Below are 24,922 nucleotides of genomic sequence, written 5' to 3'. Positions count from 1 at the left end.
ACTTTTACGTATTATATTATATTATATTCTTTGAATTTTCGCACGCTCAAAGTTTTCGCAAATGCAGAAAAATTCGCAGCCTCTTAACAAATTATTGTTTGTTGATTTAATATACAAATTAATACACAATTGATAATGTATAATATTAATTTATAGGGAAATAAGTACTTCGATGTAATATAGTTGGGGTTAGGTGGAAAAAAGAACAAGATCCTAGATTAAAGTCTTTCGAAAATAAGTGATAAATCCACAAAGCTGTGTAACGATCAAGGACCTAAAACTATTATAACAATTGATATTTTTATAAATTACTTTAAAAAAAGAAAATATTAATATTGTTCATAATGTTTTCTCAAATTGTTGATAATTGGAAATTCATAATTTATATTAAATATTATATCGGATATTATATTAAATATTTATACTTAATTAAAGTTTTATTGAAAATAACAAATGTCACAAAAGTTTAGAATGAATTTACAAATACTTTTGGTAGGATTTATATTGAAAACCGTAAGCAAAAAGAGGATGACAGAAAGCAACTTGACAGTTTAATACATTACAAAAAAATCACATCCACATCACGCACGATTTGCTGCAAAAAATTTATTTTAACGTTTAAACTATCCTTCATATATACGAATCGTTTTCTCTTTTTATTTAACAAAGGCGCAAAGAAAAAAAGAGAAAACAAAGGGAAAAGAGATAGAGATAAAAAAAATAGAGGAAAATGAATGAACAGAGAATGCAACGCGTGTTCGTTCGGCGAGTTTGAAAACTTCCCGTGAGCGAATCTCGTTTCCTGTGTCCTCCATAAAATCACCGCAATCGAATAAAATCGTCCGCGTATATACTACCACTCATAAGTATATTTTGGCCAATCTGTAGTAACGTGTAAATTTTACCAAAATGTTTAAAAAACACATATACGACAGAATATAACGCAAACACGTGCTTACATATAACATGACAAAATCATATACACACTTAAGGTTTCGGATCTATAAATTTAAATTTATGAAACAAATTATGCAACCAAAATTGTATTTATTAAATGGCTTCATAATGAACATAAAATAACGAAAATATAATTCAGAAATTCAAACATATTATTTACTAGATTGTTTGAAAAGTTCATTTTTGACAGTGAATATATTTTACATTATATTTTTTGCATTATCTTTCTTTAAATTGCAAGAGAATTATATATCATGAATTTCTGCAAACCATTTAAACGTTAAGTTTGAAAACAAATACTTACTCTAGAAATACTGGCTCGAGAAACTAAATGTCATATTTAATTATAAATTTTATAAAAACGGCAATAATACCTGTATTATAATGATTTTAAATGTTATAATAAGATATAGAATTTATTAGTGATTCTTAAGTGACGAAATGTGTACAAGTCTTGACAAATACAAACGGCTACTGGTTTTTAAAAATCATTAATTGTGTCGCAATACATGCTCTATTATACATCACTGAGGCGATAATAAAGAACAAAATCATTCGCTAATTTAAATTCAATTTGTTCATGATTTTGTAATTAAAATCCTGTGAAAAATAAGCAAGCACCGAATATTTTTCAGAATTATTATACGTCACAAAAATTACGCAGAACAAGAGAAATATATATGCCATACTCCATAAAAAGTACGTGTTATCATGTACAGGCCGAATTTATTTGCAAACATTTTATTTCAATACTGCTCGTCGTTTAAATAAACGTCGCGTTGCTGAAATATACATCGTAAATGTATTATGCTTGATTAAATGTTAAATAATTGCGCAGGAGCATCTCTTGCCATTGTTTCAAATCGTGTTCCCCGCGTTATCAGGCTTTTCACCTATTTTTCTTTCTTTTCGATAATTTAAAAATCGTCTAATTAGCGATTTGGTTTATTTTTAGCTATCGTATCGCGGTTAAATTTAAAGATAGATGATTAAAGATAAGAGTTGTGAAAATACAGTGTAGGAGCAGGTTTTTATACGTACATTTACGTTTGAAGTGTGAAAATTAATTTAAAGTGTCGAAGAAACGATTAATCGATCAGAATTTTTAAATGTATTCATACAAAATTATTATTCGATACATGTACACATATTTCATTACCATTAATATTTAATATCGATTTAATATCGATTTTCTAGAAAACAAAGCCTGGTTTGAATAAATTTCATATTTGACCTTTATATGTTTAATTTCATATATTTGTATTTGATTAATCTTTTTATGGATAATCATACTTTGCTCTATATTATCGCATCTTTACTACTAATTATTTTTATATATCGTAAATATTTTCATTAACATTGTTTGAATGAATTAATATTGTTCCTATCAGGAATCATTTCACAGATGGACTTCCTATAAATAATCAAAAATTGTTCATACTCGATAGTAATAAACTAAAAATTATTATAGTCTCAATATAGATCTCACTTTCACCAAATTCAATCATTATTTAAAAATTTTAAAGGATATCTAAAAGATATCCACATATACGTACGTATACTGTGACTAGAATATAATTACAATTACATATTCACAAATCTAATTGTGCTTCTTCTGTATTTAGTTTTGATTTAGAGCAAACGATTAACCAATCCATCTTGAAATATAGACACCGTTTGAAAAAAAGGGACCAAAGTGGCAAGCGTGTATTGGCGTGAATCGGTGTAGGAAGTTTTATAGGGTTGTACGTGAGAAAAGCGTGCAGATTCAACGACAAGCGAACGTGTCTGGTCTCGCGTCAGCAAGCTTTACCGAGAGAAAATTTATTTTCCGGTTACAGCCACAACTTATCCCGACGCCTTTACCTTTCCACGGCCCCCCATTCAATCTCTGATCGTCTGTGGGATGGCGGCGCCATTTTGAAACCTGCCGCGTTTCCGTCGATTAAACCGTCTACGGTTTCTCTACGCTGAAATAAAAGTTCCATAGACGTACAGTGAAAAAAATTTCAACATTTATACAGATATTTCATGAAAATACAAGGTCTGCCCGAATAACATATACAAAAGGACATAAGGTAACTTCTTATAGGAAAATAAAAAAAGCATAGAAAAACAATTTCTCGTCGGAGATATAGTTTTCGAGAAAATTTAGCTAACAGATTTGTCATTGAATTTTGCTAATTTTGCTGAAACTGGAGTAAACAAACTATGAGTAAATAATCAGCAGAAAGTTATTCTGCATACGAAAATAAATCACAATGTGGAGTAAAATTTTTCCATTTAAAGTTTGTACTTCATGTTCAGAAAAATATTTAGTTTGAACATATTTAGTTAAGAATTGGCCTGGTACAGACGTATGATAAATTTTTTTATTTATTTTTCTCAGAAATATCTTGTAAAAAAATTGTATTTCATATTTTTAACTTATTTTCGCACGAAACTCCTATAGAAGAACCTCCTGCTTATTATTTACTCCTGGTCAGTCTGGAATCAATCATGTTCAAATATACTCGATAGAGTTTCGAATTCGATTTTCTCTAAAACGAAACATCGTGTGAAAAAATTTGACTCTATTTTTTCTTCTCATTTTTTCATAAATAATCGCCTTATGTTTGCTCGTATGAATATGAAACATTTTGAAATTCCGTTAACACTACAATGATTTGTTAATTTTTCAAAATTTGTTTACACAGACATGTTCGCTGTTCAAAGCACAAAATTCGTCCATTGATACAATTCCTCTATTTCTGGTACTTTTCTAGGATGTATCCCAAAAAATGTATTTTCAATTCCAACATTAAGGCCTGCGTTCACTCCATAAATGTGGATGATTGTCGATACAGAAAGATATGACCCTAACATTTTTGACGGCACTGTGAATTTGCAAGGGTTCGTCAAAATCGGCATTTTATCGTTGCCCTTATGGGATAATTGCTCTTGCAAATCTTTCAACTATGTTTCGTAAAGATCAATAACAATTAGACTATATCATATTCAATGAATGCAACAAATGTAGATGAACATTTCAACTACGATACAGAGTTTCTTGGAAAAACAACTTCTTCAAAAATACCAATATTCCAGTTACGATTTAAAATTTATCGGATATCTCAAATTCAACATTGTTTCACTGAAAAAAGTAAAAATATGATTTATTAACGAAATTTCGATGTCTCCTTCTTAATTAATTTTAATATCCAATTAAGAGCACTATTTCATTATTTGATAGAAATGCATAATAAAAACACTACGAACTTCTTATTATTTAACTTAATCCCTAACAACTTTCCATCTTAAAATTCAATTATAAATAACTGTTTTAAATGAAAAACAGGATAACGAATATTTAAAATCTTCTAAGCAAAAAAAAAAAAAACATTTTCAGCATCGGTCGAGAAGGGTTCTTACAATATTTTGATAGAAATAATTAGGTTGTGGATGTTATGCAATTTCACATTTTTATGTTAACATAATTGAAGAAAGGAATGTTATTTATTCCATCCACCGCATACTAGAATTATTATTTAACTTTGCAGGTTATCCATTGTTACTGGAAGTAGTGTTGTTTATTTTTTTTACTTAACTCTTCTTTTATGTAATTTTGCATGCTATACATCTTTGCATTTTTGAATTGCCGATAAATGCATAAATATAAGCACTCGAGAAACGTTCTTATTTTACTTTCAAAATAAGTCTGTAATATTCCAAAGAATTCATATAAAGATCTATTGACAAGTGAAAAACCGTGTTCTTATATTATTTTTGCTTATTCCAAAGAATCACAACATAAAAATCGTCCCATAATCGTATCTCTCTCCCACCACTTATTCCTTCAGCCTTCGCCTCTCCTGTATATGAACGCTCACCGTACTTGGTGACACAAAACACACAGTCTCAGTTTCACACACGTGATTTCCGGAAAGCGTGGACTCACTGAGTTAGCGGCACAAAAGTATGGGGGATGCTCGAACGAGGGTATCCGTGAAAGGAGGATGAAGCAAGAGAGATACTACCATCGAGCAAAAAGGACACATTCCACGATATAGTACGTGCTATGAACATATGAGTCCATGTGAGCGACAAAGACAGCCGCTGAAAAGCGTCGAAGGTTAAAGGGAGACGATCCGACGCAGAACCGTGGAAACGAGAGCGAGATAGATAGAAAGACAGAGAGAGTGGTTGTATGTGTCGAGGGCTTACAATCCCCCTTCGCGTCCGTCCTTGGCGTGGATGGGGATTGGGGATGGGCGGAGGGTGGCGAAACTATGCGAAGAATGTGCAATTAGTGAACAGAGCACGAGGCGCGGGTTTTGGGGGACGGGGATGGTCCCGGAAAGGGAGCGAGCAAGGGGTTTCTGGTATGGTGTGCCACGACGCTGGATCCTCCTAGCTCTACTACTACCTCTGTAGAGAATACTCCCTGTTTGTGTGTGTGTGTGTGTGTGCGCGCGCGCGCGCGTGTGTGTATAGTGATAGCGATGTAGAGAGGATGATGGTCTCTCTGGTAGTGGTAGCATAGCAGCGAAGAAAATGGAAAGAAAGGAAGATGGATGGAATGGCGGGCAGGGATGATAAGAAGAGAGGACTGGCTATGTGGAGAGTTGGTAGGGGTTTTGCAATGGGGCTTTGAAGAACGGGGTGGGGGTCACCGTGTCAAGATGCGAGAGGATCCTCCTTCTGGCGCAAGGACACTTATCGACTTCTATCTTCTCCTCGCCCTCTCGTCTACGAAAAGACGACGAGTATACACGCCCATCAAACAGGGAGGAGGATGCAGCTTTTGGTGTATCAAACGATTGTGAAGCTTTGTGTTAGTGGCATGGTATTTCTTGCTGAATGGTCTTACCGGATCAGCTGCTTGACGACTCACTTGCGTCGTGTCCGAATACTTTGTTTTGCCGCGAATGCATCGGCCATCATGACAACATCTTGGGTTCTTACTGAAAATACAGTCAGTTGGAAAAGTCTACATATATCACTTATAATAAAATACAAAACATTGTAGTAAAACCGTTAGCATTATCTTTCCGTTAGCACTTTCAATTTCTTATTTCCATTTCTTATTTATAGAAAAAGAGCAATAAAATATAAAATGCAATGTTACAAAAGTTACATATATCTGTTATATCTATATATATTTATGTATATGAAAATACCCTTAACATTATATTGTAATTAGATCGGTGTTCTAATACACGTGTACACGAATACGGTAATAAAATACACGGATAGTCAGCCTGATCATGAAATTAGTTACTCGAGTTCACATGTTTTTCGTCTCGTCAATTCGCCGATCTCTGAGAACAAGCAAATGGTAAACCACGTCTAAGGTCATTTTACATTTGGCTGTTCAACGGTTATGAATGTTTGTGAATTTAGATACACGTTCGTACACGTGTGACAGAAACACATGCCCATCAGAAGAATGTACGAAAAAATACACAGGTTAAAACTTGGATTCGTTTATCAGGCATATACACTTGTATATACACGTGCAATAGGGATGTTTAGAATCCATGATCTACCATATCCTAATCAACATGAAATCGTTCTACAATATCCATTTAATTTAACACTCACCACCTTTCGCGTGAATCGCGTCATTAGATCAAACTTCGCAGCGGAGGAAAAGCTTTTTTGAAGTATTCAAAGAGGCGCGGGCGCGGGCGCGGGCGGTGTGAAAGGAGCTTGAAGGCCGGTTTTCGAGTATCCCTCGACTCGATCGGATTGCTCGACGATTACTAATTGACTAAACGAGCTTAAACGCACTTGGATGGGTTGGAGGAGCGCCGGCATAGAACCACTGTTTGCAGAACATCGATTAACGATGGTACTCAGTGGTGAAGTCCGGAATAGCCCGGAGGACCACTGCAACGCTGGGATCCTCGACATGTCAAAAGCGATCCCTTCCGTCAACGGAAGGCCAAGCACCAAGATCACTGATCCGTGTGCCTTTAACCAGGGACCAACACAGCGTAACACTGGCTATGCACTTGGCGGTTCTCTTCGAGAGGGACGGCTAATTGAAAGTGGATTGCCAAGAATGCTCGCTGTAAGCCCTGCCTACTAATTAATTATCTCTTTAAGCACACCCTCGACCTACTTATTACTCCGTCAAACTAATTAGCGTTTCAGCGTTAATGTTTTGCCTGGTCGACAAGACGGTCGCGAAGATCATGGACGTCGTTCAGTTATCGAAGGTTAAAAGAGTATATGTACTCGTTTAAAACTGACATTTTTGAGTGGTTCTTGGGTAATTATTAACGATGGGATTAAGTTCAATATGTATTAGATCATTAGCAATGCTCGCAGATACTTATGAATTTCTGTCAAATAATAGGGTGTTGGAACGAATATTGCTCTTAGCTGAATATTAAAAAGAATTGTGGAATACGAAAGCCATTTTTGGCTACTTTTTGGGTAATTCATGATGATTGGCTTAAGTTATGCTTTAGGTTGTTCGAATAGTTCGTAGTATATTTACTATTGTGAAAGTTTCTATCAAACGATGCAATACCCGGACAAATTATTTGAATACCAAAGAAAATTAAGGAGAAACATCCAAAATTCGTTAGTAGAACAATCTTTTTTCAGAAAAATGTAGGATCTAATAAAAAATGCTTTATTGGATAATAAGGATATGTGCCAATACTTCTTGCAGCCATTGTTTATTTAATTATTTTTAATTACATTTGCATATTTTTAATAGAGAAGGTTTTACTTTTTTATTTCTACGCTCCTACTATTCAAATACTTTTGTCTCTCACTACATATGGATTACTTCTCTTTCAACAGTTTCATAAGAAACAAAAATCTACGATAAACGCTTTTCTATTGTGGTTTCTCATAATCACAGCTTTGGTAAATCTTACCGTCCATCCTATTCTATTTGTTCACGTGTTGTTATCAGACGATCTATATAGGTGCCTGTTCCACCTCTTTTTCTCTTTCCAAAAATGCGTTTCACTGATTGTTGCGAAAATCTAATACACTTAACGCGTAGTAAAACTCAAGGCTAAGTATTATGTTCCTTAAACGAGTTGGTAGCGAACAGATGGAGAACAGAATCTCGATCCTCGTTGTTCTACTGGCTTTTTATCTGCATCTTTCGTTCTCCCTCAATGGTTCACTCAATAGTTAATCGTAGTTAAGTTATACCTCGCGTATCAAGTTCCAGTTATTATTGTATTAAAGCGAAAATTTCCAATGAAAGTAGATGATTCGCATTTGTGTTGTTTTAGAGTAGAATTGGCAGATATGAATTGTCTTCATGGGTTTTGTATATGTACGTATGTACTTGTATAAGAAATTATTCGAACACTTACCATAGAGAAATTTTATGAATGTATTATATGTGTTATACGAAACTTTCTGAAATTTCATTAGTACTGTAGCCAGATACGGCTATCTCGATTATAATATTAAAATTTGAAATCAATCCGAAAATGTATGTAGAAGGTACAAGACTTTGATTACAAATATACACTTATAATTGGTGAAAAGTTAGTATACAACAACATAACTAGCACTTTTATACATACCATTAGTGCTAAAAATGTGACTTATTAATATAATGAATAACTGACTGTATAAGTTAGTGATCCTTACGAGACGTATATTTCCAACAAATATCTTGTAATTTGTATATACACTACCAAATCCGTTTCAAACTGCATGAATATAATCAGGATAGTTGTGCCTCTAACGAAATTTCAAAATATTTTTTATAATCAAAATATGCATAGAAAGCTTTTAAGAATGTTCGAATATTTTTTGCGGGCCATTGTAGTTATTGTTGTTTGATCTATTATAGGGTTTAAGGTTATAAGTTATAAATTATGATTACTATTTGAGAAATTATTTGACAGGCAAATAATGCTATAATAATATTTTGCTTTTAGTTAAACTTCATGATAAAATAATTTCAATCATAAAGTAACATGAAAGTCAAAAAATTAAGAAATTTTCTCATAATTAGTATTAATATTAATTTCGTTATTTTCTTCACCTCTGTCAATCAATCTACTTTGCCAAAAGTTTCTCATGTACATAGTATTCTATATATAGTAAATCCTAACATTTATTATTGCTGCATCGTTTTAAAGGTAGTTAAAATTTATAAGCTGTTGCATAAAAACTAACTATTGCTTCTAATTATTAACACATACCAAATACAATAAAGAATGTACCAACTGTCAAAAACACTTTGGGATCTTTAAACAATCTAGTAAATAAATGAAAAAAATTGACAAATTGAGTTTCGATCATGAAATGTCTCTTTTCGAAGTACTGTGCAGCGTTTACACAAAGCGTTTACACATACGGGCGTAACGAGTCTTCTTGCGATAAACGGTACTTTGCACGCTGTTTCCGGCGGATTTCTGCGAGAGCCAACGGTAGGATAACCAGAGAGGAACAGGGACAGCACTCTCTTCGTGCTCGTTACTTCGAGTTTGCGATCATAATGGCCTTTCTTGTTAAATTGAGCATCAGCCAAGTGATTTACGTTGATTGCTCGTCGCGTCGCGCATTTACTCCTCTCTCTCTCTCTATCTCTGTATATATTTTGTATCTTCTCTTTCACTCTCTGATCGTAACTTTCCCCACTGAAACTGTTCATGGATAGTGTATTGAGTGTGGATCTTGTCGATCTCATCTACGTCCTACGTCCCGCGACGCCCATTGATCTACGCTATTCCATCGAATCGTCCCTTAAAAGATTCTTTGGGAAAAAAGGATTTCTTAAACGTTTTTCTATTGTTGGTGATATCTAAAGCAGATTTAATTTCTTCATACTCGATGTTGCGTATATCTATGTGTGGAACATTGTACTTCAATCCTTAAATTCGCCATATCTCTACCAGTCTTTTTTTCTCTTTTCTTTTTGTCTTTAAGAAATCAATTATGCTAACTAAAGTATATTTATGCACCAAATTTGAAAATTGGAATATATGAGTTTCGATACCTTTTTTGATATTAAGACAAGTTGAATGACCTATCTACGACACCTATCTATGACCTTGAAGTGACCCTGAACCTTGAAATATTATTGTTAAAAATTATTTTTTAAGTAATTATTTACATCAGGATAGATGCCACCGATTTTGATGATCAATCTTCAAATATATCGTCAGAGTCAGTATTCGGAATAACTTCTCCTTATGCATGTTACCGTCACTTGGCCTTACTTTCCGTAATATCGCGAAAAAGTCCAATAGAATTTAGTTTACTATTAAATTTTATTTTAGAGTAGATGGTTGCTTTTTTATATAACTCAACATAAACTTAATTCATTAAAGAGGGAGATAGTAATTCTTAATAATATATAAATAAAAAAGAAAGAGTAATATCACACCGCCATTTTTGTAACTTCATTCGATTGCAGATAGACGGTGAAATAGCTTGAAATTTCTCCAGGGAAATAGTCCACTCTGTAGTCTCTTTTTATTGGATTTCAACGCTTTGAAACTCAAGTTTCTTTATAGCTAACCTATATTTTTAGCCAAAAGCGTACCCAATTTATCGTTAATTTTGCAAGAAATACACAATTTTTTAAATATTTTAAATCAAATACTACACTTGTAGAATAGATTTCGTAAAGTATATTCAATATAACTTATGCCACGCTAAATTATAATACATATATTTGACAACGTTATAGTAGATTAAATTACAGCTTATAAGCAATTTTTTATATAGAAATGGTATATATTTACCACTACAAACATATAAAATTCTACCACATTATTGATTACTATCAAATTTATATGAAAGTAACTAGATGACAAGCGTAACAATCATTATTAATGTATTTCTAAAGGGAATGAAAAAAAAGGAAAAAATTTAATTTAACTCACAAAATTCTTAGGATAGAACCTATCAGAAATTACAAAAACTTGAATTTATTTAACTTATTTAAGGAAGGTGGGATCTACAAGTCATTAATATAATATTAAACCTACTGTTTGTATAATTTCTTGTAGATATAACAAATGTATTTAATTTTTGTGATGTTGCATTTTATTCTTCGTTATTTATTTTCTCTTAATAACAATGAAATTGAATAAATTGTATTACGCATAAATAGTACATATCTTAATGCGTCAAGAAAATTCGTGGAGTTAACTTATGCTTTAATATTTTATTTATCTTTGCTATAATATTTTATATTTAAGGGGTGTTTGTAGACTTTTACGACTGACTGTACACTCGTATATCTACTTATTTTCATCATATCATTTCATACCATATACTTATCCTCACGCCAATTTTTACTCGGACTCGTAATAACGATATCTGATGAAGAAATTATAATTATAAATGCATTCTTATATAGAGCATTTGGATGTTCAATCTACGATTCAATGAATAATCGTCAAACAACAAAAGAATGTACGTTTGCACTTTTATTTTACTAAAGTGGAGAAATAACCAGCATTTGCTTGCTTAATTTAAACCCACCTAAACGCACTTTAACACGTTGCCTGCTATGAGAAGCACAACATAATATAATGCACGGAGGATCCACCACAATAGCCGCGAATATGAACAATTGATTCTCAAACACTGGAAGTTACAATAGCCAGAGAAAGTATGAATCAACGTATGATTCACATGAATTTTAATGCAAACTTCAACTATGTGGGTCGCATAAATTATATGTTGTTTCTCAGCAAAAAGACAGTGAAGAGGTACGGCTTTCCAAAAAAATACATTTATTGACACTTAAATCGCTATTCTATTCAAGAATAGGACATTTCCAGCCAGAAGAAATGTTTATGATTATTGCGACAGTCAAAATATTAGTGTGTGTAAATATTAAACAAAGAATTAACTTCAAGGAATAGAACTCTCTAAATATTTTCGACAAGCTATTCGCTGGAAAATTGGTCAAATCTAAACGGAAATCTCAAGAAAATGATCGTTTCAATACACCAAACCCGGGAAAAGACAAATAAACTCGAAGTAGCTCCTTTGTAACATGGTTTTCCACGCGGATCCAATTCGATGCGAACAACCCCCGTTCGAAGAATGTTCGGCCTTCAAAAACAGAGGAGGAACGCGACCAGTAGCGGCGCGTGGTTCATAGCGGGCCATTTAACGGTCTTTGCGAAATTGAGTCATCACGCGGTTCGCCTGGAATCTCGAATATTTTCCTTCCGATGCTTCAGAGTTCTCCGTAACCTTCCCCCGCCTGTTTTCCCCTTTGCCATGCCACCCTCTCGCCATCTCTCTTACGATGTCCGCTTCCTCTCCTTTGCCAACAACCACCATCACTCTATTCGAGACGTCTTCGAGGATGTTCGAGTTGTCCGTAAGATATCGACCAATGAAATGGAAGAATGAACGACTTGAGCCAAGTCAAGTATGAGGAATAATCATGGAGTGTGGAAGAAGTATTTTTTAACTTGAGTATTTTTATGCATTTGTGAGAAATTTAAGGACAAGAGACTGTATAGAATATACGTAACAAATATCTAATTTCTGTCTCTATTTAAGTTCAGAGCATTTCAATACTATTTATTTTACTTTCGATATCTTTGGTATTTTAATCTTTCTTTCGTATTTCTGTAGAAACCCGAACTTTTAAATACCTTTTATAATATAAATTCGTATCCGAAAGACGCAAAAATCAATGAAAAAATTCCGGTTTTCCTGAAAATACAAAATCTAAATTCATCTATAATTCACTTTAATTTCATTGAATATTTCTCGAAAAAGTTTCTCTTCGAAAGTTCCAATAAAATGTTGCACTTTATCTAAAAATATAATATCTCAATTCGCTCATAATAATTCACGACAATCCCACTCAAAGGGACATAGAAATTCTTGAAAAAATTAAATCGTTGTCTAATTTTAAATTTTTGCTTATCATTTGTCACCAGCTACCTCTACAACATAAATTTCAATTAAAGAAACCCAATTCCTAACCAAACAACCACATTAATATATTTTAATTTCGTTCAATAGAAATCCCAGTCCCACAATCGAGTAGTCCCTTAAGTAACAATTTGTACAATTATAACATAAAAATTAACGGTAGAGAGAAATCAATTTTAATTATGGCAGTTTTAATCTTTAGAAATATAAATATGATATATCTTATTTGTAACAAAAATGGAATTATGTATATATAAAAAGACAATTCATCTTCCATGATTAACAGGTTAAAAGTACCAAATTTCCTACATAATATTTCCAACCATAATATTCACTGCAAAGCTATCCAAAGAATCAAAAACTCTTCTAAAAAATAAATCCACCTGTTCGTATCTATACATCGACTAAAGAACATCCGTAAACTTTCTCGCGAATCGAAAACGTTGGAAATGAATCGGTTGGCCGATTGAAAAATGGCCTCGATCGATGCAATCTCAATGGGACAATCCAGCGGGAAATGACAAGCAATATTCGATCATGAAACGTAATCTAAGAGGTAGGAACAAAAACAAACGAGAGAGAATAGAAACGGAGGGTGGCGGGGGTGAACGATGAATTGATTTCCAGCCGATTGAATCGAGTAAATGGCATTCTATGTGGCACCTTATCGTTGCTTAGATTTCACAGCCGTAAAGTCTTAACGGCTGTGCCCATAAAACCGGCGCCAGACGATATCAAACGTGTCGTAATTGAAATAACCATTTACCATGAAGTAACCAGAATCACGTCACTTCGTTTCGATAAACAGCTGTGGCCAAAAGAAAGTTTAAAATTGGAACTTACCAATATGAGTATTAGTAACTCTGTACTAGATACTTTTCACCATGTTAATATTATTATTTTGGTAGTCTATTCTTCATTTACGTCTATGCATCGCTCTTGCAGAATAGAATTTCGTTTTCTAAAATTATAATAAAATAATATTTTTAAAACTTTATTTCGATCGTTGCTGCACATACCGTTGCTCCAAAGAATTCCTCGTTTGTCGTTCGTTGAGATTCTCTGATATATCGTAATTTTTTTTCTTTTTTTTTTTGCGTTTAATTTACAATCAATTCTCGTAGAGAATTTTAAGTAAATTTATCTGGCGTGGTACTATTAATAAGTGTTTATAGTATATTTGATTCTACTTGAATCTAGTGCTTAGGTCTAAGGTGTAACGTCTTTTTTGCCTGCGGATTTGTTCCGACGTGTCAAGTAATTGGGTAACTAATGGGTTTTGGTGGTTGTTAACTCTTATATTCTATCTGTTTCTGAACTTGGATATTTCTTCTTTGACTGTGGGTATCTTGGGGTCGTGATGTGTCGTTTCGTTGGTGACGCACCAAGGTGCATCTATTAGGGATCTTAAGGTTTTCGATTGGAATCGTTGGAGAATTTCTATGTTGGAATTACCTGCTGTTCCCCATAGTTGGATTCCATAGGTCCAAACAGGTTTTAATATGGCCTTGTATAATGTAACTTTACTTTGCGTGTTTAAGTTGGAACGTCAGCCGACGAGCCAGTAGATTTTTTTTAAATTTTGCTTTGAGTTGTTCGGATTTATCTAAGATATGTTGTTTCCATGTCAATCTTCTGTCCAGAATCATGCCCAGATATTTGACTGACTGACTCTTAATCTGGAATAGGTTTATTGTTTATCGTTACCTGTGGGCAAGTTTGTTTTCGTAGCGTGAAAGTTATTTGACTGGATTTGTTTTCGTTGACTTCCAAGCGCCATTTGTGGAATCACTCTTCCATAGAGTCGAGACCTCGCTGGAGAATAGAGGAGGTAATTGTCGGGTCTGAAGCTGTATCGTCAGCAAATGTCGCTATGGTTATATCTGTCAAAGTTGGTAAGTCTGCAGTGTAGATGTTGAACAGCAGAGGTCCGAGGACATTGCCTTGGGGTATGCCAGCTTCTATTGGAAATGTTGAGATTATAGCCTTTAAGTGTTTTACCATGGATTGTCTATTGGTTAGGTAGGAGTTTAGGATGGAGTAGTAGGTGTATGGCAGGATTTTCTTCAGTTTGAACAAAAGTCCTTCATGCCATACTTTATCGAATGCCTATTGAATGTCTAGAAATACCACAGTGCAATATTATTTATTTTCTAAGTCTTGGGTAATTTTGTGTTAGACAATGAATTTCCTCTATCGTAGAATGTTGCTTCTGAAAGCCGAATTGATGATCCGGCATTGTTTTCAACTCCTCTAAGATTGGAAGGAGTCGTTTCGTTAGCATCTTCTCAAATAGTTTAGACAAAGTGGGTAGAAGACTAATTGGGCGATAAGAGCTAGTTTCGTGTATTGGTTATCCAGGTTTAAGAATAAGGATAATTAATATTTTCCAGGATTTCGGATAATATTCAAGGTGAAGAATTGCATTACAAATAGAGGTAATGAGAGCATTTCCTTTTTTGGGAAGCTCCTTGATAGCTTTGTTAGTTATCTGATCATGTCCCGATACCTTCCTGGGGTTTAGGCGACGTATTAATTCAATAACTTCCAGAAATGAGAAAGCTTCAATAGGAGAAGACATCTGGAAGTTATTTTGGCGGCAATAGTGGAGGAATACGGTTTGAAGACATTAGTTAAGAGACTTGCACACAAGTTGGCTTTTTGTATAGGGCCACGCGCTTATCCAGCATGCGGACAGCGAATTGGAGGGATTATTTGCGGAGGACGAGTGAGTTTCCTGGATGCCTTCCATAGTGAGTAGTTGGAGTCAACTGTGGGAGACAGATTAGCAAGATACTTTTGAAAACAGTCATTTTTGTAATTTTTAAGGATTTTCGTTAGTGTTCTTGTTGCGTTATTTAGCTTACGTTTGTATTCAGGTTTTCAATGACTTTACCATACTCTTCTAAGTCTGCGTTTTTCTGCGATTTTTATTATTACGTAATGGGGATATTCATGTTCATTGACGAAAGACTTAGTAGGGGTGGATGAACGGATCGCGTTTATTATGCTGGTGTTTAAATATTCCGTGGCTGCTTCTACATCTTCGTTTGTTTTTAGGGATATTGAGGCTGATGTTGAATGATTGAATACTTCTTTAAAGAGCTGCCAGTTTGTGAGTTGGTTATGAATAAAGCCATTAGGTTGGTTTTGGATAATTGTTGAGTTCATTGTTGCTATGACAGGTGAATGATCTGAAGAGAGTTCCACAGAAGAGTTGATTTAGATGTATGTTGGAGATATGTTTTTAGTTATGAAGAAGTCTAATAGGTCAGGTAGTTTGTTAGTGACAGTGGGCCAGTAAGTGGGTTCGTTTGTACTGAGGTAGTTAAGTCTGTTGGGGTTTATGGATTTCAAAAGATTTTTGCCTCTTACTGTGGTAAGTCTGCTGCCCTATTGCGTATGTTTAGCGTTATAGTCTCCTCCAGCTATGAATCTATTGCCCAGGTCTTCGAGGAATTTATCGAAGTTTTCCGTAGAAATAGAATATCTAGGAGAACAGTATACTGCTGATGCTGTGATTGGACCATGCCAATCTTCTATCGCTACGTTTGTGGCTTGGAGGTAGTTCTTCTGGAATGATGGAAGCTCATAGTGTTTTATGCTGGTCTTGATGATAATTCCGGTACCGCCGTGGGCCTTTCCACTGGAATGTTGGGTATGGTAAAAGTTATAACCATTTATTTTCAGTTAATTTTTATCGGTGAAGTGAGTTTCGGATATGAACATTAGGTCAATTTCTTGTTGTTTTAGGAAAAATTCTAGTTCGTATTTATGCTGAGCTAGACCATTAGCATTCCAAAGAGCTGTGCGTATTGGTTTTATTTTACGTCGGAGCGTGTTAATTTGTCCACGATGATTGTCAGCAATGATAGCAAGTTATTAATTTGCTCTGTTTGTTTGACGATTAATTTTTCAAGTCTATTGAAGTTATCACTATTTTGGGAACACTATTTTGTGGTTGAGTACTATGGACTTTTAGTCTATTTTGATTTCCTTGAACTGTCTGTGCGTAAGAGATTGAAGGGGTAGTGAATTTTTGTGGATTAAGTGCTTGGTTGGTTAGGTCCTTAAATCTGGGTTTGGGGTAATTATTTTTATACACGGTCTTGTAGGCTGTGCAACCTTTATAGTTCGTAGGATACTGCACAGGAGTTTCTGAAGATTTAGTGCACTGATCTGTAGGGTGAATACCTGCACATTTAACGCAGCGGTGATTATGGTCGCAATATTTTTGCGTGTGGCTGTACCTTTGGCATTTTTTACATTGAACTATTTCCTTTTTTATAAAAGATGGTTCAATCTTTACTACCGAATTCATTGAACGATTTACATTATAGGCTTCTTTGTTATTTGCTTTTTGCTTTAAGTCGATAAAGAATAAGGATAGCGTTTTTTGTGATTCTATGTCTTATATTGCTAATGTTGGTTACTTCATAGCCATGATTTAAGAGTTCAAGTTTCAGTTCATCTAAGTTAGCTGAGTGGTGGATGTTGCGTAGTACCACACGAAAAAGTATTTCTTGTTTTAGTTGATATGTGTGGAAGTTTGCATTCAGGGTTTTTAGTAACTTTGTTTGGTTTCTGTATCCATTTCTAATCCTGGAGTATGGATTGGCCGGCAGGATTTTAACCTGATTGTTTTTTATTTTTAGTATGTAATCCTTTTTGTTAATATCTTTCTCTATGGACTTTACCATTGTTTGAATGTCGATAATATCATGAATGGAGATTGGAGGAGCGGGAGGGGGGGGGATTTTTTTGTGTGTGTTGAATTGTTGATGTTTCAACTATATCCGTAGAATTGTCTGTAGATTCTAATATTGCGAATCTGTTGTGAGCGGTAATGTGTCTTGTTGTCGGTTCCTTCTGACTAGTATTTACATTTTTTTTGACTGAAGCAAGCTCACGTTTTTTGATGCTCTTGGTGTGGCTTGGAAGGTGGGATATATTATCCTTTTGCCACGGAGGAGGTAGAACGGTGCGGTTGTAGTTTTGTTCGTGAGGGCCTGATCTGGTTACTTGGGCCATCTTCCAGCTAGTTAATTCAAATAGAAATAACTAGTCGAGAGGCTATAATTTGAATTAGAGATTAGAAGTGTTGGATTTTTCACGAGTAAGTTTAAGAAACATTTGGTTTGTTTCTGTTTCCACTCACTTTCGACGGAGGGTCGTCACTTGTTGTGAATTTCACTGGGCACTAGACACACGTCTACACGCTTCGGCAGTCTTAAGGAGATTTTTGTTGAAAGAGAATGGAAATATTTCTCTTGGTTACATAATGTATTATTATAATGACATTAAGAAATATTATAGAAATTTGTGGAATTGTGTATGAGTTCATGATGGTAAAAGAATTATAAATAATAAATAATATATAATAATAATATAATATAATAATAAATAATATATAATAATATAATATAATAATAAATAATATATAATATAAGTAATAAATAATCTACATAAATAATATAAATAAATCATCAATGTCTTGCCTATGAGAGTTTTATTTGTATTCTGTATGTTAAACGATAAATCTTTATTATTTAAAATGCAGAATTTAGACGATAAATAATACGATGTACGCTCAACTGAAATAGTTAAATCCCCAAACTATGACTACAGAAACAGTGACTAAACAAAGTACAGTCAAATCTCGGTAACTCGAACCTCAAAGGAAGAACTAAAATCTTGAAGTTGTAGAAATTCCGACTTATCGAAATTTTAGAGTAAAGGAGGTTTAACAAACGAAACTTCAACATAGACAGAAGCTTTATATGAAGGCACAATTACATTCACCTTTTCAGAAAGCGTTAGAATTTTAAGATTCCTGTTAGAACTCATTTTATTCAATGTACATAAATTCAAAAGTAAAAGACGTGGGAGATGACAGCAATTATATGTTCTATTGATGAAAAACGATTAACTTCCATGGATATGCACGTAGCCGAAAAGCGAAGAAATAGGCATACGGCTTGTGTCGTCTTATGTCTTCCGCCTTATGTTATGTTGAAACAATTCTAATAGTTGGGAGACGAGGATACAATATCGAATTGCAGAAACAGGAGCGATAGAAGTTCAACTTATAAAGATGAATTTAGAGTTGTAAAAGTCTGCCTATTCTAAACTCGAGTTATAGAGGTAAAATAATGCAGATAGCATATAATTTGAATTAAAGTAAGTTTTATTTCTACTTTTAGAATTTTTCGTAGCGGAGTGGAAGGGAATGGAAAAAATTGTAATCTTCTTATAGAGGTTTGACTTATCGAGGTTCGACTTCGAACATTTTCATAGTATCAAATTTTTATCATCATATGAAAGTACTATTACATCATAAGAAATTTAATACATGTATCTATACTTAAACGCAGTTAATTAATATATAAATGCTATAACAAATACGAGTATGATACAAATAATGTGTCGATACTTTTTACACTGTATATCATCTATAACTGTATGATCCAACGATAGTATAAATTTGAAATGAGTCAGAAATGAAGAACAAATGCAGTTTTCTAAACGCTTATTTTTTGGTGTTTTACAGGTCGAAACGAGCTGATTGCTCGTTACATCAAACTGAGGACAGGCAAGACGAGAACGCGAAAGCAGGTCTCTTCGCACATACAAGTGCTTGCTAGGCGAAAACTTCGCGAGATCCAAGCGAAACTCAAAGTGGTGAGTATCTGAATACCTCTTGTACCATGTATTTTTCTTACACTTTTATTTTCATTTTCCTTTTATTTTTTCATCTACATATATCTATACCTAATAAACGCGTAACAACAATGTCAAACATTTTTATCGACACTTATATACGCTTTGCAAAGGTAAAACGTAATCATTTTATTTAAGCAGTAATAACAAAATTTATTATTTCTGATTGTTTAAAAATGAATATTCGTATTACTATTAAATTGTAGTATTATTTTTGAAAGGAGCAAATATAGTACTAAAAATCATTATCTTTGTTTGTTCAGAGAAATTAATAATAAAAAGTATCATTTTTACTTATTTAAGAAGAATTATTAAAAATTATTATTTATATTATCTGGCGATGAAACATTTGAAACATAATTTTATTTAGCTTTATACACACTACTCATATGCATTCGAATATGTGGAAATTAAATGTGAACAACAGAAAAATAATATTTGATATATGATAAATTTTCAGAAGACTATTTCACACTAAAATTATCTATTGCAATATTTATAAATAAGATATTCGAATTAAACATCGATTTATGGATGTGTTTAAGGGAAGAAACATGCAAAATAAGGTGAAAAGTAAATTTATTTTTACAATTTTTTACGAGCAAACAGTGTAAGTAAATTGATTTATGTTTTGCCGTAATGTATTGAAACGTGACAAAAATTGTTGAACCAATTTTACCAATCTTTCTGTTATATTTCTTTTCGAAGGATATGCTACAGCTTTTACATTAACAACAGTACATAATTAATGTGAAATCAAAGCAAAAATATTTAAGAAATATTATATAATCTAAATCCGTGTGTGTCGCAGGGAGGGCATGTGAGGAAAAAATATCTTCGGATAAAAATATACAATACACCCCTTTTTAAAAGAAAACATTAATAAAAAGAATATCTTTTAGTAATTTAATTAAGTTGTCATTAGTCCATCTACTATACCGGATTAAAAAAAAAAAAAAAACAAGGAAGCAGAAAGTAAAGATATATATAATTTGTAAAAATTTATTTATTAAAAAATAATAACAATCTTTAACCTTAGATTTAGGATGTTTCGTAATACATTGATACATGGAGTATATTCTAAATAATGGATCAATTATTGCTCCAATGCATGACATTTCTATAATTTACATACAAAAATCAATCTTTCGCATTGTAATGTTTTATAATAGTTACATAACGCTAGAATATCATTCAGAAAACAAACAGTTAAGATAATGGAACTACCTATAAGGTAGTTTATAAAAATTAAAGAAGCGTTCAAATATTTCTGAGCAAAAACAGAGACGAAGACTATCTATACGAAACAGAACATGATTTATAACATATAGATCATATTTTAATTTTATAGGAAAGAAATTTTATGTGAACATTTAAAATGTAATGATATTTAACACAAAGGAAACATTTCTTATTCGGTTTTTGTACTATAGTAATTAATCCTGCTAATATTAAAAATATTCATAAATTTTACAAAACTTCGTGAATTTATCAATTATTTAAGAAATGTTTAATTAATTCGAAACATTGTTCTCCTCTTCAACTATGTTATATGCATTAATACATTGTTGGCCGGAGACATCAATATACATTGTGTTACCTGAATGTTGTTGAGCGGAAACATATTCCGACGTATTTAGAGAAAAATATGCAGTTAGAACCACCGTACGAAGTTGTTATAATGTAAAATTCATAAAGTGTTTACCATTCGTCTTCTATCATATTAGGTTTTCTCCTACCCTTTTATGTACATAAATTATAATATTATAATACTTATATCAAATTATAATGTTATAAACACAATTATGTTATGATTTGATTTTCAAAAATGGCGCATCGCGAGTTTTTTGGTGAAGAAGTTTTCGGTGAATTTTATGCAGATACTTTGATTATCCGAATGACAATACTAGTGATTCGGAAGATGATAATCATTCAGAAAATATATAGTTATGATTCACTACGATACGAATATTAGACTAATAAAAAGATGTAAAACCTCCGTAATCGATTCTAATACTGAAAGTGAAAATGGCACTCACGGTGCTGGAGAATGCTCTTTTACTTTCATTGAAGACTGAACATTGAAAATATTATACAGAAATTAAAATTGCATTAAAAATAACCGATCACAGGCTATTCTGCATAAATCATCCGGTCAACAATGTGTTAAGCAAGTACTCTCTTTTAAATAGATATCAGAAACATTTATAAGAATGCATTTATTACATTTTTCTTCTGTCATTTTCATGTACAGTCATATGACTCCAATATCTAGTTTTCGAAAACAGCACATCCACGCATACGACACTTGATATTTTCAATTTTTCGCGTCAGCTCATTTATTTCTCTCTCTCTCTCTCTCTCTCTCTCTCTTTCTCTCCCTCCTTCTGCTCTCTCTTTTCTCTCTCTTCTCTCTCTTCTATCTCTTACACAAATTTTTCTTTTTCATTTGCATCCGCAAACAATTCGGGTTGCTCCAGAATTAATTGTCAATAGAGAATTCGTTCGATCAAGAACGACGTACAGGAAGGTTTGTAGCGGAATAAATCACGCGTAAAAATGAACCCGGGCCCGTTTAATCAACAGTTGAATTATTAAAGCGATTTGGGAACAATTGCGTGGCTGTTAATAAATCACAGAACGCTGCGTTTACCGCTTTCATTCGGCGATGAGGACCGTCGATATAAACCGGAGGAAAACAGAGAGACAGAGAGAGAGAGAGAGAGAACCATGCAACACAGTATTGTTTGTACAGGGAACAGTCAATAGTGAATGCACAAATATAAAAAGAAGACAAAACGAACGTGTAAATTAAGCAATTCGACCGTGTTTTACGCAGTTAATCAGCACTAACGTATAGAGGCACGCGTTGCTGAAGCATGAGTTTATTTCCAGCTTCGATGTATCTGTCACGAGATGGTGGAAAAAAGCAGTTAATTTCAACCGAAGGAATTTGTTTGGATACGTGATTTTGGAGAATCGATTTCGTTTTCATAATGAAGACAATTATAGGGAATAAATTATCATAAGAAATTAATAGAAATATTGCTATAAAGAAAAAAAAAAAAACAATAAAAAAGGATTATAAATAGTACAAGAGAAGAAATGAAAAAACAATAGTTAATTTTAACTCAGAATTGCATGATTTTAGAATCGGTTTCGTTTTCATAATGAAGGAACAGTTTGTCTTAAATTTAGTAGCTGTAACAAGTTTTTGGAAATATGGTTATAGAGGAGATTTAAAAGAGAATCGTTATAAAAAGTGTTTTCTAGTATATGGAAAAAAGTCCAAAACGCGAGAAATTTTTAATATTTCAATATATCTTGAAAAATGGAAAACACTAAATAGTATATCATATGCATTAACCTAATACAAAAGATCTATTCCCAAAATACTACGGATTTTATTTATGGAAAGATGAAAACAAATAAAAATCATAAATCTTTTTGTGAAACTATTAACAAATCTGACTACGTTAATTAATAAACCGCAAAAAATGGGGATCAGAGTTACAAGATGTCAAAAAATTTCAAAAAAAACCTAGTGTGCACATCGAAAAGCTTGAAGCTTTGTCGGAATTACAGAGCGACTGCATCTGGTACTGCAGTGGTCGCATACCGCGAGCATTATTCAGAGAAGCACCCGGTGGCAGGACAGGCCAGTGTGTGACGTAATTTTCTGGTTTCCGCGTTTCACGTGGGGTGTGAAACACCAGCCGGTGACCCTGCTTATGCTACCCAACCGGAGGCCGATTTATTCTGCGAGAAAAGAATTTTTAGGCACAGTGTTTACGTTTCCTGTGGTCACACCTTATTTAATTTTCTACGCGGTCGAGCGACCATTAAAGACCATTCGCGGCGAACCGTACCGTCGTCGTATTTTTTCCAAAATTCGCCAGCGTTCTCTTATCAAAGTTCTCTGAACCACTAGAAACGACACCGTTAACTTCCGTGGAACGCTAAAATTCTCCAAGTTTGTGGTATGATGTCCTAGGACAATTGAAGAGTTCGTAGGATTTTTTTTAGAGGATTATATGGAAATTGCCAATGAATAGCTTTAAAATGTTCGTTTACTGTTAAAGATAAAATGAATTTAAAGATAAAGCAAATACAAAGAGCTATGTTAGAATGAATTAATAGATTTTAGAATCTTTTTCGTTGCATGAGCTCGTTTTAGTACACATTGAACTAAATACGTTGTTTGCAATCGTATACTCATATGATTTTTATTCACGTTTGCACTGTACGGTTATCAATGCATCTAAAATGTATCTAAGTGGTATCATACACTTGTAGGTGACGTATGTATAATAGTTTGGAGATTAAATCATTGTATTGCACTTCATTTTACAATACATCATTTTAGCCTATATTCTGTATCTGTATGTCTAACATATAGAATACAAATTAACCCTTGATAGTCAAACATATGTCCAACTTTAATTTTTTACTGTTATAAACTTTTAAACAATTCCAAAAAATTCTATATTTATCAACATCGTTATTATATTAAAAAATTATTAAAACAAATATTTTCATTCAAGCCATTTTCAATAAAAATAAAGATTCTTTTCGAAGAAGTCTATACCAGAATGTCGTGTAATTCCGATCTTTTCACTCATATTTTTTTTGTTAATATCTCGGCTAATTATAGCCGAGCGATATTATATGTATGTATATGCAAAAGTTATTCGAGATGGTGATCTTGACAACATATCTCAAAGCTATTGAAATGAGTGAGGTGTATCGTATTCTACATAATTATGCAAATTCAATCCAACCTGTTGTAGTCTCCGATGACTCAATGATACTAGTCAAGAGTTAGATCGTAACAAATTGAAAGTATTGAAACAATTAATTCGTTTCACCTTTTTTACGTATATTGGCTTAATAGATTATAATAGACTTAATAGATTAGTCGCCGTATACGAATTTTTCTAGGAAGCACACTCTTTGGAGAGTCAGGCGGCATCATCTATATCTCCCAAAATAATCCTGCATCGAGCATTATAGTATAATTGATTGTTGCGGTGTAAACGTGACTCTCTCTCTCTCTCCCTCTCTCTCTCTCTCTCTCTCTCTCTCTCTCTCTCTCTGCCCTCCCAATAACTGACGATACACCCAAAAACGGGCGAACGGCATTTCAGAATGTCGATAAACATGTCCAGCCCGTTACCCGGGCCAATCCTGCATTCCTCGCGTGTATTTGCGCGATGAGGGGCTGGCCGCGGACAGGGACAGAGCGATTGTACCGTGACAGAGCGATTGTACCGTAACAGACAGAGAACAAGCGAAAATTGAAAAAAAGGAGGGTGGAAAAAATAGAGAAAGGGAAGATGGAAAATAAAACAGAAAAAAAACG

General features: G+C 33.5%; 1 protein-coding gene across 9 annotated transcripts in view; it reads left to right on the top strand.

Annotated features, from left to right (window-relative positions):
• The window catches only part of LOC132909708 (protein scalloped), a 326,958-nt gene that overhangs the window by 280,667 nt on the left and 21,369 nt on the right, over positions 1 to 24,922 (top strand). For all 9 annotated transcript variants that reach the window (XM_060964674.1, XM_060964672.1, XM_060964676.1 and 6 more), the window contains one exon: positions 19,391 to 19,521. In XM_060964674.1, coding sequence (XP_060820657.1) covers positions 19,391 to 19,521 — 131 coding nt within the window. The remainder of the gene's footprint in view (positions 1 to 19,390; positions 19,522 to 24,922) is intronic.

This window comes from Bombus pascuorum, chromosome 8 (genome assembly GCF_905332965.1).
Source record: "Bombus pascuorum chromosome 8, iyBomPasc1.1, whole genome shotgun sequence".
NCBI classification, from domain to species: Eukaryota; Metazoa; Arthropoda; class Insecta; order Hymenoptera; family Apidae; genus Bombus; species Bombus pascuorum.
This window is presented reverse-complemented; position numbering and strand designations above follow the sequence as displayed.